At 43.8% G+C, this 17,902-nt stretch overlaps 1 protein-coding gene across 15 annotated transcripts in view; it reads right to left on the bottom strand.

Annotated features, from left to right (window-relative positions):
- MEGF11 (multiple EGF like domains 11) overlaps positions 1-17,902 on the bottom strand; it is a 382,208-nt gene that overhangs the window by 99,641 nt on the left and 264,665 nt on the right. For all 15 annotated transcript variants that reach the window (XR_012154103.1, XR_012154102.1, XM_073304382.2 and 12 more), the window contains one exon: positions 13,091-13,265. Coding sequence is in view for 13 of the 15 variants with exons in the window: in XM_073304382.2 (XP_073160483.1) it covers positions 13,091-13,265 (175 nt within the window). In the remaining 2 variants the exon portion in view is untranslated. The remainder of the gene's footprint in view (positions 1-13,090; positions 13,266-17,902) is intronic.

Raw genomic sequence — 17,902 nt, forward strand, 5'->3', positions numbered from 1 at the left:
CCTGACTTCCTGGAAAGGGTTAGTCAGCAAAATAAAACATACTTCGAGTCCTGTTAGAAGATATATTGTGAGATCTGAGATACAGGTACATAAATCCCAAAGATCAGAACAAGGAAGTACTGGCTACATTTCTAATGGTGCAACAACCAAAGCCCCTGCTGTGCATAAATAAAGCAGAGAGAATTGAGTGTGGAAACTGACAACAAAACTATACATAATTTGTTTTTTTTCAATGTACTCTGGATTACAGTTGTATCTAGTGAATTTTTGTGAATTGGAGCCCATATGTTTTTTCTATGGGCCTATTTCTGCCACTTTACTCATGGTGAGCAGTACTTTACTCCACAAGCAGTCCCACTAAGGAAAATGGGCCAGAATCTCAAATGTGGCCAAACTGTGCTCTGAGCTACCTTTCCACTCCCCCACTGGGGCCACTTGATTTCCCAGTGTCAATTAGAGCAGGCTAAGGGCTGCTCTAGGCTACACCAGCAGTTCCCTAGAGATGTGCCAGTTTCTGGGGATTGCCATAGCACGAGCTATTCCAGTCACACTCTGTCCAGTGCTTAGCACTAACACACCTCACGCATCAAAGGTGGGAAATGTTCTGGCTCAATGGAATTGCTCGTGGCGTGAAGTAATGCTCAGTGTGATTAAAGGGTGGCAGAATCTAGCCTTGTGTGATTTTTCCCCCCTTCACATAATCAGTTACAATAAATTTTCAATACAAATAATTTATTCTGCATATGGGCCTGATTCCAGTAGTAGTTTTATTCCTATGCTCCATATCACCTAGATGTGCATGTTAAAAAAAGACATACAGAATTTAACAAAGATAATGGGCTGGATCCGCAGCTGGTCTAAATCAGCATTGCTCCATTGACATTAATGAAGCTAACCTAATTTACACCAGCTGCCTCACAAGGAAGGGTGGAGAAAGTACCTCTCGCTGCTCCATGAGCTGCTTTCCTGCCAGGCTCTGGAAGCCCCAAGGAGAGCACAATAGAAGCTCACCTAGCTCTGACCGACCTAAGGGAGTGCCTAGTAAAGGATGGCTTCCCTTCCTCACATCACTGCCCAGGGCAGCCCAGGGGAAGGCACGTAGAGGGGAAAATGAGAACAAACAACCAGCTACGGCTCCCTGATTCTCTGACCCAGCCCTGCCCTGGTTAGCCCAATCTAACTTTAAGAAACCATACCACCTGCTGAGGATAACTAGAGCACACTCCACTCGGCCATCCCACTCTGCTCCCTGGACAAGGAGGAAGATGTAGATGTAGGAGCTGGCTATGCCGACTCTACATCTGTTGTGAACGCCTCCATGCGGGGAAAATCCCCAGCTGGGAATTAGGAGTAGTTTCTGCTCCCTTTGCACTGCCTAAGTGGCACAAAGGAAGGGGCCTGTGACAAGGATCTGCCTCCAAGTATTGATTGTGGCCTCTTGCCTTTTTGGAACTAGTACATTTGGCCCCCAACTGAGAAGGCTGCTCAGCTCTGCAGTAGGGAGGTCAGCATAAGCAGAGCGCTAAACATACCATCTAGCACTCGATAGCATCCTGTGGTTTTTGCAACACTCCCTGGAGGTCCAGAAGTCAATGACTGGAGTCCATCATTTGCAGATGTCGTCTTTTTTCCTCTGTTACAGATATACTAGAGAACTGGCAGTATTCCCCGTCTTTGTTAACCACTTCAGGACACCGCTGGTGGGAGAATTCAATGGGAAGCAAACTACATCTCAGAGAGCCATTGATGCGCCAGCCCAGAAGGGACTGTGAGGGATTACAGGGCTTGAACCTGGGCCCACGGATCTGCAGGCAGAGCTCAGACCATGGTTGCTACCCAGCAGCTCACCTGAATAACTGGAGAAGTTAGCCAACAAAGTGCTAGCTCACAAAGGGACCTGCCCACAAAGCTCCCGACTGGGGGTAACTTCCAGCACCACCAGCTGGCTGGGGAGCTCTATTTAAACCAGAAAGAGGCAAAGGAAGTTGTCTGAGAAACTAGAGGAATCCCTGATTGGTTGCTGCCATGGACTCTGCCTGCTTACCAGACTCCGATGCCCTGCCTTCCTGTCCACCTTGTCCTATCCCCATCCGTTCCTGGTTCCTGCCTCACTCCAGGTCCCAGTTCCTATGTCCCACCCTTGAGCTCTGACCTTTGGTGTGGCACCTGACTAGCCCATTAGACATGACTGTCCAGGCCCCATTCACTCCAGGTCATGTACTCCAGCCCCCTGTGCTAAGTCAGGACGAAGTAAACCCAGACCATCTCTGACACATGTTTGCCTACCCTGTTCTTAAAAAACTCCAGTGATGCCATAAAAGGCACCTTCTCGCCTACACAGCAAGAACTGAACAGCCCAGCAGGTGCTGGCTTTAGGCTGAGGTACGTCACCTTTTGTGCAGCCGGCATGTAACATGACTTTCACTTCAATCATCCCACACAAAGTACAGCAACCCTGTAGTCCAAAAAGTGACAATACACTGGGCCAAACCCTTTCCTGGGTGAGTCTACTCACTGCAATGGGCTTGCACCAGGGATGAATTTGGTCCATCATATTTTTCAGCTCTACATATTTATGGTTCTACCAGACTGAACTGGGCAATTTAATATGCATATATTGCATTGTCTGCTTAACATAATTGTGGTCACTGCTACTATCCTGATCTGTGCATGTTCATTAAAAAAAAAAAAAAAAAAAAAGACCCTGGTTTCAGCTCTTATTGAATTGTCAGAATACTGAAGACACACACTATAAAATCACGGCAATACCTGCACAGTTAAGAGTGTGCACATGTTAACACAAACATGTATATACACACAGACAGTAAATATGGCTTCAACTCTAAGCCACGTTTAGCTGAAGCAAAGACCCCATTGGCAGACAAACAAGATATGTGCAGTTTTCAAAGTATGCATGCATGACCACCCTGAAAAAACAGAGACTAGTATCTGGTAGAAGTCCTATTACATGCATGACATGCAAAATTATGCTGGGATTTTGGACTTACGTGCACTTTTCTAAAAAAGGATAAAATTGAGCCCTCAGAGACCACAGTTAAATAGAAAATGAAATGAAAAACTAATCAATGATTTACATTCTATTGTAGTGGTTTTTGCAACCCTTAAATTTTCAATCTGGAATCTGAACTAGAAAGAGAATCAACCAGCAACTATGCAAAGAACTGTCCACAGCTACGCAAATAGCACCAATGAAGATATTTAAGTTTAGAAGCTTAATAGTTGGAGACAAAAACAAACAATATATTTCCCTGCAAAATTCGTATCAAATAACTCAGTCTGCAGTTAGGTACTGAGCCCCTCTGGTACTGGATGAGACTTCAGAAATGGAAATAAAATTTGACATAGCCACATTGCCAATTAAAGGTGAAACAGAAGCAATATGTCAACTGGTAGCAGAGAGAAGCATTCTGAGTTCCTATAGGAAACTAGCTCCTTTGGACCCACCTACAAAATTCTGGAGTATTGAGGTAAATAGAACAGCAGCAGAGTTTACAGAAAAAAGTAAACAAAAGAAGAAAGAGGAGGAGAATTGGGACTTGACTACAGCTGTTATCAGATTATACATGCTGCATGTAACTGAACAAGTATTAAAACAAGTATTAAAACAAGTATTAAAACAAGTATTAAAAAGTCAACAGACAACAGACATGGCTCATTAACAGAGGAAGGCAGTTCTGTTCTCATGTAAATCTGGGGCAAGTCCATGGAAGCCAATAATTGATGCTAAAGTAAACCTGGAGTAATGGAGCAGAATTTGGCCTTCCCAGTTCAGATTCAAAGTCTCCTCCACTGGAGAGAGAAAAACAAAACAAAGGAAGTTCCTAAGGGAGATCTGAAAAAAACTGCAGGGATTTCAAAGCAAGAGTCGTAATTTCTGCAAACCATGCAGAACCACTGTGAACCGCATCCACTGACCTTGCTAAATATTCCAGCACAATAGTTTACCTCTTGAAAAGCACACAACAAATGCCTGTGGGTGTAAGGGGATCCTTTATTATGTCCCCTACAGCCAGAGGCTGATGTGAACATTGTCAGGTTTACGGACACACAGACTTCCAGACAGTGCAGCTGCCAGTGATCCGGCAAAAAGGCCTAATTGGTCAGCAGAAGCTCCAAGGGGAGAATGAGGACAAGTTTAACAGGCAGCAAGCACCTGGTCTGTTGGTATAAAAAGCAGCTGGGAAGCAGCTGAATCTGAAAGCCTGGAAATGGATAGGTGGTCTCCCAATAACGACCCTACTTCGGGATCAGGTTGCCGGATGTCTTACTGTTTTACATTCTGGGGCTGAGAAAAGAAAGCCTTCCTCTCTTGCAATTGGCCAGCTTCCTGCTAAACCATTTTTTCCAGTTCTAGAGGCTGCTGCTCTGGTAGTGCCATCCCACAGGGGACCAAGTTTTCAAAAAGGTGTCTACAATTTAACAAAAATAGAACACCGTTTGGGATGAATGTAATGCTTGTGAAAGGTGCCAGGATTGACAGGTCTAAGGGATGGAGTTCTCTATTTATTCACAGAAACACTACAGCCCTGGATTGGTATTATAAGATTGGTCACATGGCCCCATCATTGACCTTGACCTTGAGGGTGAAAGGGTGGTTCAGTCTGGCAGCAAGTTTGCCAATCAGTGCCAACAGAGATGGGATTAGTGATGTGGATACCTGCCTACTGGGAGCTGGACTGAGACCAAATTCATTTCATACAGGTCATTGAACAGCCAACAGAAGATAATATTCAATCTGTACTGATTTAGCCCAGATTTGCACCAGTAGCCAAAGGATGAAAGGCTTATCTCCTGGACCATCCAGTCCCCTATGCCCACAAAAATGGCAAGGGCAGCTGTTTTGGACATGCAGATTCAGATCTTTTGTGCAAACAGACAGGTTAGCAAATTCAGAGAAAATTTTGCAGGGGTATCAAGGTGGGACCCAATGAGGACCTTCTGTTGGCCTCTGAGCATTTAGTGGGGGGACTCTCAGGGACAACAAGTCATTCACCTGGCTGAGCCCATTTTTGCACTGGAAAGCCAAGCCTTCTTAAAACATTTGCCACATTAGGCATCCTTGCCAATAACCAAATGAGAGTGGCTACTCTACCTGGACATGAACAAAGACAGTTCCTGGAAATGGTTTCAGGATGTCTGCTTCTCAAAATCAACTTGTGACAGGACGGTGGCCCTCCAACTGCTGGTCCTGGATGGTGAATGGTAAAAACCAACGAGGTGGAGATGCTGGAACTTATTAGGGTAGAAGGGTGCTGTAAAATATGGATCATGCCATAGAGGGCTCTCTTGGACACCAGTGAATGGAGGCCTTCAGGCATGCAGTCCAACTGACAGAGAAACTTTCTGTAGGACTTGGAAGTATCAATGACTAAAAACACTTTCTTTCACCGCTGTCTCACCAGAAAACTCAATCTCCCACCTCCTGGATGAGGGTCAGGCTGGTGCAAGATGCAGTTGCCTGCCTCCTCCATGGTTTAGGTTGTCATGAGCTCAACAAATTTGTGCTCTAGTCCCTCCATCGGTTCCCAGTGCAGTTGTGCAACGAGTCTTGGGCATTGATCCTAATCTTCAAAGCAATTAACAGGTCTGGTTCCAGTTACATTACAGACTGCATCTCCATCTATGAACCACCAAGACAATAACAATTATCTGGGCAGTGAAGATCACTAAATCCAGAACCAAGTGTGTGGGAGCTGGGGATAAAGCATTCTCAGTGGAGTGGACCTGGCTGTGGAACGAACTTCCAGACACGGTCAGATTAATCCAGAGTGGACAATGTTAGCATCCTACCTCTCATTCAGGTCCATAACCTGGGCATCATCTTTGAGGCGGCCTTCTCTCTAGACCCACCCATCCACAATGTGTCTAAATCTTGTACTTCTTTCAGTACGCTATCTATCTAAAACTCTCATCCAGGTCTTCGCTACCATGCACCTCAACTAGTGCAACCTCCGTCTGGCCTTGACAAAAGCACCTTGGCTCCTCTAAAATCCATTCAAAACACTGCAGCCAAAAATCATCTGCCTGGCTCATTGCTTTGATCATGTCACTCCTTTGTTTGTATCCCTCCATTGGCTCCCCCTCTTCCACCACCACAAACTGGTCTTCAGTTTTATAGCCCTTCATGGTTTACCCCCGCCCCACATATGATCCCTGTCTCTTAACTTCCTGAGTCGCTGAGGTAGTGGAGATGGGTTCACATAGGCATTCCTTCGCTGTGGCAAGATACCAAGCCATGGCTGACAACAATGACCAGAAAAAGAGGCAAAATATAGGAAAGGTCACAAAATGCCCCATTTTGTGGCCTCACTCCACCTCAGACAGTTAATCCCCCTAGGGACAGTTATATGACTACAGGGGAAGAAAACAAAAGAAGGGGCAATAAATGGCATGTTGAAAAAACATCCAGGGAGGAGGAAGAGTCCAAAGGCTGATAGAATAAAGACAGGTTGCTTCCCTATCACGCTCCAGGTTCAGACTCTGGCCCACAAAGTCCTTTTTATTTTAGGGACCTTGATGCAGGGTGTTTTTTTGCTCTTGCAACTGATTATTGATTCAGCCACACCTTGCTAGCACCTGAGCAAAAAGCCACATGTGCAGCCTCTCTGTCGGCGGTTGCCACTACTACAAGCCATTCACCTTTATTCTGAAGCAATGGATTACAAACACACATGGGCAAGCAGAAAATACAACTTGTTTGTGCCGTTATGTAATCTGTGAAATAAGACTGGGCAAACTATTTTTGTTGCCTGTAATATTGCAGTTGATTCTACAATCGCTGTGCCACAAAACTTTCCCCCTCCCCCCCACCAGCCAGTAAAATGTATATTGGTGATTGGTAACAAAAACACCATGATAGAAGAGTTGAATTTATTTTATACTTATAAATGAAAAGAGCTGTTCACAAAGGGGGGTAACCGATATGCTCGGTAAATCAAGGATAAAAGGAGAGAGGCTCTATTGAAGATTTTTTCCCCTCTTTTTTAAAAAAAAATCTTTTGATGAGGTGCCCTGTTGCTCTGAGATGAGCTTCCACTGAAGTACTTTTAGAATTGCCTCAAAGAGAAACTGATCATTTAAATGAATTAAAGACCCCAAAACAGATCCACTATCTCAACCCCAGGATAATTTTCCATATCAAGAATTCTGTGAAGTTTATAAAATACCTTTACTACTGAATCAAGGGTTTATACGACCATGAAGAATCTCATTCATTTGCCAATATTGCTTCTGAAATGGTGAAGGATGGTACATTTGTAATAAAGATGAAAGCAAAAATGAGGAAGAATGTGAATCTTCTGATACATTTATATTTATCAATCATGAGTGTTTGAGAAAGCACTGGCCCTTTAAATTCCTCCTGATCTGCATGGGATTTCTACCCTGCTTGGTAAATTCAGCTGAAGAACACTAGGTTTCTGTAACATGCTGCCTTCCTTCAAGGAAGAGGAAATTTTAAAGGGCCAGGACTGGAGAGTGCGTACCAGATGTTGTTCTGTTATGAGGGAGAAAAAGAATGAGGACGATTTGGTGTAGGTTGAGATGGTTACATCACATAATGGAACGTGACAAGACATGACCAACATTCAGGACAGAAAGACAGTCACTTTCTGTACATGCATCTACACGGTCAAGGATGTTCTTATTTGACCCTCTCTACATGCATCATTGCTAATTTAAGTTACATTCTGGAACAATGCATCTCTTCCCCCCAATTCTTTCCAGGAGGTTACTATCTTCGCTATTGTGGTCCCAAGATTCTTTGCCCCCAGGCCAAAGTGATGGGTGAATAAGGGCTGCAGATGAACGAATGGCTTTTCTCTCTTTTGTGTATTCCCTTCAAGGATCCAGGGACAGATGTTGTGTGAGCCAGAGTCCAGAGGGAACAGTCAACAGACCACTCCAGTCTCCCTTTACAATGTGGAAAAAGGCAGTTGGTGATTTTATTCATTTTGGTGTGGGCTGTGCAGGCCTATTTGTTTCTTTTACAGGAGCTGAAGACTGGCCAGAGATTTTTGTTTGCGTTAACTGATGGATTGTTAGGTTTGTTCTGTATATTGTAGTAGATTTCTATTTAATTAGATTATACAGTGTCCACCCTGTTATTTATGGTGTGTTACAGAGGATAGATTCTACTCCAAACGTGTGCAGAAATGTATACGTAAACTCAAAGGCTGAATTTGTTTCTCAGTGGTGGACCAAGTATTGCATTCAGAAACTACCACTTAACACACAACATTAAGGACTCAGACACACTTGGACCCAAAGTCCTCAAAACTCGAAGTCCTTCTCCAGACAAAATCCCCGCTGAGCTCAATAGGAGTTACATACACATAAGGACTTAAAGATCAGGATAGAATCTAAAGACACCCCTTTATTAATATTTTTAAAATCCAGTTTTGATGGAGTAATAACAAAAGATTCAAATGACTATAGATGCATAATGCAAAGTCATAACTGGGCAAGCCTAAAGGACTCAGAGGCATATTCCAAAAGAAAAATCATCTCTTATAAAGAGATTATTTTTATAGTTTCCATCCCTTTCCTTACCATATAATACAGGGATGGGTCTGAATGGGGACTACCAATATAGTCAAGAAAAAAAGAAGTGTCAGAATGAATTCTTTCATTTTGGTGATGAAGAGCTAGCTTTGCTTGCCAGCATGCAGGGTTCAATAAAAATAGACAGGTCTTCAAAAAACTGCAGCATAGATAGATGAAGCCTTTAAAGTAATATAAGTTCTGTCACCTAGATATGAAATATAGACTTGAGCACCCACCAAAGTAAAAGCTGACCAAACACTCCATCTACAAGTGTTAAAGTTTGCTGAAAGTGTCTTGGCCTGAGAAATGTTCTAATGCGATATCTCCTTACAACACCAGATAGCAAAAAAGAATATGAAGGTAAATACGTTTTTCAAAGGAAAAACAAAACACCCACAAAGGAACAAAGCCATAAAGCCAAGTAAGATCTCAGTAGCTAGTTAACCATAGTTTCTCAGAGAGCTGCAATTAGTTGCAGAATGGAGAGTGTGAACTTTTCAGCCTGATTTCAGCAGCACATATAATGACTTGAGTAACTGGAAAGCTGATAGGTATGTGCTGAGGGTTGGTTTCAAGATTTCCTTGCCAGACAGAAGGTCAGGATTCCTGTGGTCTCCTGTCATATTTAATTCATATCCTCTGGCCTTCTTTGCCTCGTTTATTGAATTACAGGAATAAAATTGAGTGAACCAAAAACAAAAGAAGAAGGGTCAGGGTAAATCCTGACTTCACTTACACCCCATTAGCACCATCGCCTTGAGTGGGCTTGTAACAGGGTAAGTGAGGGCAGAATCTGGCCTTTAGACTTTTGGAAAACAGACAAAACGCTAAAAACTTGGGAAGGGAGGACACAGCGAGTCAGTGTAACCCCTGCTGCCACCTCCATTATTACTCTCAAGTCATTTATCACGAGGAACACAGAGTGACTTTCTGTGGCAGGGGTGAGTGGGTGGAACTGCTACCATTAGAGAAGTTTCCTCCGCTTTAATCCCCAGTTTACAGTGGCACCCTGTATGTGTTGATCAGATTCTTTCTGTGTCACAAGTGTGCATTCCCAAAATACAGGTCCGGTTGCGGGAGGGCTTTTCAAATCCCTGATTGGTGGTTAAGCAGCTCAGTAATCAGGGGCTGTCCTCATGCATGTTTATTAAAAACGCCACAAACTAACTTCCCAGTGGGCTTGCTTGTCATTACAGTGCGCCACTGTCATCTTCACAGCACAGCTACGCCCCTCAGATCCCCTGCACAGGAGAGGCTCAGCAGCTGCAGGACCTACTACAGCCCTGATGTTGCTGGAGCAGCTCTGCAGCCAGCGGGGAGAAGATTCTGTTCCCCTCAACTCCCATGGACCCCCCCATCACACAACCCACTTTCTGCCTGTACACTGGGTCCAAGGTCGGAACTGAAACGTATTAATAATCATTCGTCTCCCCTAGCCAATGCCCCATTACCTCAAAACAGACAAAAACACTTCCATTTGTATTATAAAGAGGCCACCCTCTGGGCCACCTCACCACATACACACGGAATCCTTCCGCCACCGTCTGGGCCACCTCACCACATACACACGGAATCCTTCCGCCACCGTCTGGGCCACCTCACCACATACACACCACAACCGTCTGCCTGCTTCTTCTTCAGCATCAATGGCAGCTCTTCCTCCAGCCTAGTTACAATGTCCCTTCCCTCATGCTGGTGAAACAATGCTGCTCTGATTGTTTCCATTTCCCAGGTGCTGATGGTCACACGCAGTTGAACTGTTACAGGGAAAGAAAAAGTGCCAGTGTGTGGACTGTCATCAGCTCAGACAAAGTTCCTAGCTGCTGAAATTTGCCATCTGCCCTATACATTAGCAGATATGTAAAGATATAGATGTAGGCATGTCCTCGGTGGCTACATGCAATGTTTGGAACCACAGGTCATCTGCATGGCTAGAACCTATAGACTTCAGCACTACAGCACAGACTACTACCTCTTGAGCTAACAGAATAACTCTGTCACCTTCAGAAGTAATTGGCTGTTATCTTCCATGCTAGCCATGAGATAGGGATGTGACACCTTACATGGGAGTTACATATTCATCTGAAGACTCTGTTGGCAGTGGGCTAGATTCTGTTCTCACTTCCACCAATGTAAATCTGAACTCTGTTACACTAGTGCAAATCCACTGTAAGCGAGGTAAGCAATTAACTCCAGTGAGTTATTCCTGGCAAGGTCAGGACTCAGTTAAACACAATTAGGAATATGGGAAAATTGCACAGATCAGTTAGGTTTTTCAGACATCCCTTTGGGCTGGTCTACACACAGTTTTTGTACCACTTCAACTATATTGTTAAAGTGGTCTAATCCCCTAGTGAGGACACAGTTTTACTTACTGTACATTTGCAGAAACAAGCTAGACCCATACAGGCCCCTTTAATACCAGCATTAGTCACTTTTTGGAGACATCTGTGTGGAAATCTGGCAGCAGATTTTCACCCAAAATGCCATCAAGGAAAATAAAGATATAAAATGATCTGAAACTGCATCCAAGACGTTTTAGCTGGCCAATATTTTGCTTTGGCATTTGAATTTTTAGAAGTGGCCCACCTAATAAAGATTTTCACAGCTATACTGTACGTTTTTATTTTAAAACTTAAAATCTGTTTAACTTCCAAAAATTTAGCAAACTACTCACACGCATTTCAACTTATTTCTACTTAAATACATTTAGCAAAGGTGACCAGATGCTTTGTGTTTTTAATGGCTTGTTCTACGTCCCAACAAAATTTCCCAGTTTTGGCTGCATTCGCAGATGACTCATTTTGAAACCCTGCCCAGCTGCCCTGACACAGACGAGGCATGGCACAGTTAAAAAAACAGACCATCTGTACAAGAGAAGTGGGTAGAGGGAGTTCTTTGCCAGGAAAAGGTCCTGCCATTTCTTGGTCACTACACTTTCTAGCTATCCAACAAACTGAAACGTTCTGGGTCCAACCTATTTGCCTTTCCAGCTATTGTACATTAAACAGTTTCCTATCTTACATGAAACCTTTTACCTTACCCTGCTATAGCAGCTTCTGTTTAGATCCAACACTTTTGTATAATGTCTGATTTTTATCTCACATTAATTCTTTGCAATTACATGTCACAGTTGCTGCCCTCTGGGCTACATCAACCAAGCTTCACATTAGGGGAAAAAAGCACGAAACAATTCATTTATGCCAACGCCGACTAATTAGTTCTGTCCAGCTCCATACCAGTAGCACTCTTATTGTCTGTGCTGCCATGTGCCAGACACCCACATTCAGAAACACTCCATTCATACCTAGGGCTGGTGGAGTCCAAGGGCAAAATTCTACTCTGACAGCTCCCCACTGCTCCAGGAAGAGATGTGTGTACATATCTGGAGCTGAATCTGGTCTCAAGCCTGTCACTGAGATGAGATGCTTTGTGACTTGAGAGGGTTCTGGCCCCACTGTATCTACAGCACGACCTGCAGGCTGCTCCATGGAGGAGCATTAATATGTGCTCCCCACCCAGGAGATGGAATGTGCCGCAAAGTGAGCTCAGCGGGGCAGAAGTGGTTCGAGGTGGGGAGAAAAGGTGTCCGAGATTCTGCCGAATCTTCCTTGCAGCCTATATTCTATAGCATCTGAAAGAACTACTGTAACTCGATTCATCTGGCATGCATATGAATGACAAATACACTTCAGAGGCAATAAATTAGCAATTTCAAGGCTTTACTTCCCCTCATGGACTAATTGCCAGAGATTATAGTACATTATGAGAAGGCAATGATACTAATGCCTAAATATGCTTCAGTGATTATAGAGCTATCCTCAATAACCATGCTGCTTAAATGTCTGTGCAAGAAGGATCTTCATTATGAAATTAAATATTATTTTGAAGCAAGGTTATAGGAATTTACTAGGCTTCATCTTTGCAGTAATGCAGTCTGGGAGCAATATATATTGCAATATATATTTTTACTAATAGGAAGAGTAAAGGGTCCCAAAATATTTGTATGTTGTAAATCTGAATGGTATTCCTGGCAAGAAAGAGGATCTTTATTTTACAGTTGCTATTAGCATGCTGTGGGCTTGATTCCTCCCTCTTTCTTATGCTGGTTTCACAGTGGTTGATTGACTCCTGATTTATTCCTATGTTAAGGAGTGGAGAATTAGGCTCCATGGACTATATTTTTTAAAATGCCCAAGCAAGTTAGTTGCCCAACAACCACTGACTCCCCATAGGAGTTAAGCACTTACCTACCTTAGGCACTTTTGAAAATCCTACCCCACACATCTAAAAATATATACTTCATTGAGACAACTGCTAAAAAGCATACTGGGAGTCCAATCCTCAGGCTCAACTCAGAACCTGCAGTAGGGGACAAAGGAGGCTTAAACCATCACTGCACTCCCCCCTTGCTGGGGACAGCAGCTGGGGATCATCAGAATAAAGGACCATGAGACTTAATTCCTCTTTTATTTTTTGCAGGCACCCCATGTTAAATACCCAGTTATTTTTGTCTCTCTCTCACCATAAATCCTGGAGCACAGGTGCATTTCCCTGTCACACTACCACAATCTGCACCGTTCTGGCAAAAGCAGGTCAGCTGGCAGCCTTCACCATAGTATCCAGGAGGACAGGTGTCGTTGCAATAGAGTCCAGCCGAGCCAGCTTTACAGGTACATTCTCCAGAGAGTGGATGGCAGCTAATGAAGAAAGACAGGCATTACGGAGAGGTACAGATGAATAAACAATCTTCGTTGTAAATAGCAACAAAACCTGAAAGTAGAAAATTCCAAGTCAAATATCTGCCAGAGTTAGATTATAAACTACAAAAAAGCTAAAATTTGCTCAGGGCAGCTATAAAAGGCAGGAAATGTCTGGCTGAAGGTGACACGACGCCAACCTGTCACAGGCATTCAGAAATCTGCAAAGAGCAGATGATTTCACACACCGTGGCATTCGCTCTTTTCCCCCCATTCAAATCAATGGGAGTTTTGGCACAGACATCAATGGGGGCCTTACATAAACTGCAGTATTTAGGCACAGTATGGTCAGTTTAGGATGGGCAGGGGCTCGGAACAATTTGAAGGTAACAATAAACTAAAGGAGGAGGAGATCACTGTGTAGTGATCAGAGAGAAAAAGAGCTCTGAACAGAATCCCTTCCAAGCCTCCTGGCACAGAGGTGAGTGACTACAGGACAGAAAATTTCAGAAAGAGCAGCGAAACCAGACAGAGGGAAAGTAGGTGGGGAAAACTTTTCTCTTGCAGAAAAGACAATGTCTGGAATCCTCAGCTACATCAAATGGGCTCAGCACAGCCACGGTCCTGAAGCTGTGCACAGGGCTGGAATCAACGGGAGTCCTGGGACAAATTCTCCGCTGTGCAGAGGCGCGAGCCAGGGCCTCTGTGAGCGTGACACAACAGAACTCTCTAGGGTACCTGAATGCTGAATAGTGAGTGTTTCCAATAGCCATGAAGGGCCATTTCTGGCAGCAGAAAGGGGCCAAAGTATAAATAAAAATCAAGCTGTAAGGGCCAGATTGTGCCTGGTCCTTGAGCAGATCCCAAGGTGGGTAGGGGACAAGCATCCTTCTTCCCTTTGTCCCTGCACCACCTCCCCTGCTACCATGGAGCAGCCAGTGGGCACCTCCTTGTACTTCCCCACCACTTCCTCCTCTCTGTGCAGAAACTGCTTCTCCTAGCTCCCCCTGGGGCACTCGCCATGCAAAGGGGGCATGACCATCACCTTGCCTTTCCTCTACACTGACCAGTGAAGCCAACTGGATGCAGAGGGTGTTACAGGCTCCAGGGGATGAGCTTCTTCTGGGTGCTGCACTATGGGGAGAAGTGGGAGCTTCTTCTCGGGGAAGCACTATGCTCCTTCCACCTCCGCACCATTAGACTATGGTGCCTTAATGGCACCTTCTGGCCCTAGGGTAGAGAGAAGAGGAATAACTTTGCGACAAGTGAGGATTTCCTCTCCTAGTCTCGAAGGTAAAATCTATAGAGAGAGAACATCCTAGGAATCTTCTTCCTGGTTCCTACCAATCTAGGCTCTATTTATGATTTATAGTTACTTGTTGGCATGGCTGGACTGAATGGGTTTCTTCGTAGCTATACCATTAATATCCTCTGTGTTCATTTTAAAGGTAACCTCATAAAGCCTGGCTTGTGAGCCTATTTTATGCTCTCATTGGTAGAAGAGATTAGTTACATATTGTTGTGACTAAGAATCACCACATTTTGCGACTGTCATATGTTTCATCATAAATAGTGTTTTACTGACTAATTAAAACAATTCATCAGCCTAATGAACCACCAGCCATGAAATTCTTCTGACAAAGCATCCCCCTGAAATGATGGTTGCTCACACAGCACCTCTTAACATTTAGATAAAAATAATAAAAGCTCATTTTTTCTCCCTGTGCATCTATTCATCATTATCTAATGGGAGCAGAAAGCCAAACATTAAAGGAATATTTCTGAAGAGGATTTTTTTTTCGTTTCTTTGGTTTTGTTTCTACTGCACGTATTGTAGGGTTTCACCAGTGCGGCATCTGTTGTCTAAATTAAATCTTTCAAAAATAATATATGATCACAGCAGTTTGAATCAGTCTATGACAATTCAATTGAAAATACTCTACCCCGTAAGCATTTCTGCTTGAAGGCTGGCTCTTTTATCAAATAGGACAGCTTTTTTGCATGGGATGCAGGCTATTTATTAAGGGCAAAATTAATCCTAACACTCACAACAAAGCTAGCATAAACTGGCATTGTGCAGGGAGCTGCAAAAGAGTTGGGGGGATGGAATCTGCCCCCAGGCCCACTAGCAGGGGTGTGGAAGCACTGTCTCCCTTCCACAGAGCCAATTCTATTTCCAGACTAGAAGAGGGCAACGATCTTGCACATGCAAGACAGAAGCTTGTGGCCTCTAGATTCATATAATTAGCCTTTTATACCAAAGTCCCAGCATACTAGTGAAATTAGACTGTTTTTTTTCTTCAGGCCCGGCACTCGTACTGCTTAGGATTCTTCGAAAGGTATGGTCTGTATGTTCCATTAAAGAGTGCTGTTACCAGAGAATTAGGAAAATTCTCTAAATAAATCTCTGAGCTTTATGGTATCTTTTTTATATTCTGTGGAAGTAGAAACAGTAGGTCAACATCCCATAGAGATACAGTGCACTGAAACATAACATTAATCTTTGATAGCCAGGTTGTATTGATGGACAGACTTACTCATGGACTTAGATTGGCTTCTATGCCAGATGTCAGAAAACCTGAGTTCTCTTCCTGATTCTGCCACCATTATTATAAGACCTTGGTCAAGTCACTTACCCTCTCCCTGCTTCTCAATTTTTCCACCTCTAAAATGGGATAATGATGCCCTTTGAGATTTATAATTGATAGCACCATACAAGTATTGAGATATTATTACGGAGACTCTGGTACTTGTAAAAAATACCACTGCATTCTAATGTCAGTAGAGTTACATAAAAATCTAAACGAAACCCCTTGTCATGAAAACAGAGAGAGATTTAGGAATCTCCTTTTCTGTTTCTTCTTCTTTGTATCAGCATTCTGTACAAATCCAGTCAATGTGTAAACTTAACTATATATAGAATTTAGTGAATTTAATTCACCACATACAGTAGGTCAAGGTGATACAGTTTTAGATTTTAGACACTGGAAGGTACAAGTTTTAAAGTAAGGCACAGGTAATTCCACTAACAATCAGATAGATGTGCATAATTCTTCCCTCCCCATTTTGAAAATGCCCCCTTCAAGCCCATCTGTTTACATTACGCTCTGGCAGGCTGATGGATAACATGTAAAAGAAGTTTCTCCCTGCCAGCCAATAAGCTGAAATTAAGAAACACAAACAATACAGACAATCCAATGGGCTGGTAAGGTAACACAAGACCTGCAGATGAATCAGAGAAGGCAATCTCACTAACATCTGCTTTTCAATCTCTTGCAGCAAGGGGACATTCATTTGCCCTCATGCTCTTACAACACTTTGCCACGTGTGCTTCTATGTTAAACCGCGTCTTATCAAATAGGATTACTTAAAATGTACCCCCATGTTAGGAAGGAGAGATGTGGAAGAGATAGAATGAATGCAAAGGGCCAACCGTGTCCCTGGCATCAGGCCCAAGTAGCCAGGCTGGGGGCACGGGAGAAATGGAAATGGGGAGTGGTCTCCCCTCAGACACAGCATAACAGTGGAGTTGCTCTGGGGCTGCTAGTGCAGACCGCAGTTTAGAACAGTCTCCTCTGCTCCTGCACTCCCATGTAAAAGCTGTACATTATCCCCACCCTGTTATTTTGCTATAGTTAACATCAGCTCGACTCCTATTAATTATTTGCTGCAATTTTCCATTGTTGGTGCCCTCCCCCTCTCAATTTCCCTTTAAGAAATATTTTTAGGGTACATCTACACTGCAATCATGGGGTGCGACTGCAGCTCATGTAGACAAACCCCAACCAGTGTTAATCTAGCAAGCAGAGCAGTGAAGGCACAGAAGCATTGGCTTCAGCATGGGTTAGCCACATGAGTAATGACTCAGGGTTCCAGGTGGGCTCGTACATGTGAGCTGAAGCACAAGGAGTCACAGTTCCCTTCTTGCTCTGTCTTTGCTGGTGAGGACAAACGTTTGCTGCTGGCCTGTGCTAGCAGTAAATTGCTAACCCTCATCGCTGGCTCAGCTGCACTGGCCAGCTAGTTGGGAAGATGAAACCAAGATTTCGCCCATCTCCTGGGCATAAGGGAATAAGCCCTTTGTACTTTTGCACACCTGCTCTCAACGTCCAGGTAGACACTAGGCAGGAGTGGGGGTTCTTACACCTTTACATTCCTCTGCCTCCTTGGGTATACAGTTCAAGTCACAATCAAGCCCTTTATACTTAGTGCTGGGATTGGCTGAAACCCTGTACGGAAGTTCTCAGAATGCCTTGGTGCAGGAATTATTGGGCCTTTGTTATGCAGGCGGCTAGACTAGATGATCATAAATGGTCCCCCCTCAGGCTTTATAATCTCTGATTCTGTGAAAAGCTGATCTTGTATTTCAAATCATGTTCTCCCCGCCTCCCCCGCAAAAAGCTACAGTTTAAGCTAGTTGTCCAAGGACTGAACTGAAAAGGACAAAACCACTGACAGAAAAAGAAGCCGGCCTCTCCCTCCATCCTATCCAGTGGTTAATAACATTATCCCAGATCGTTAAGGTCTCAAAACAAACTAGCCACCAGCTTTTAATGGCATTTTTGGAAAGCAGATGGCTGTCAGAAACTGAGTCATTTTGGAAGCCAGCAGCCCCAGGAGAAAGAAAATCTGGGTAA

This window comes from Lepidochelys kempii, chromosome 10 (genome assembly GCF_965140285.1).
Source record: "Lepidochelys kempii isolate rLepKem1 chromosome 10, rLepKem1.hap1, whole genome shotgun sequence".
Classification (NCBI taxonomy): domain Eukaryota; kingdom Metazoa; phylum Chordata; order Testudines; family Cheloniidae; genus Lepidochelys; species Lepidochelys kempii.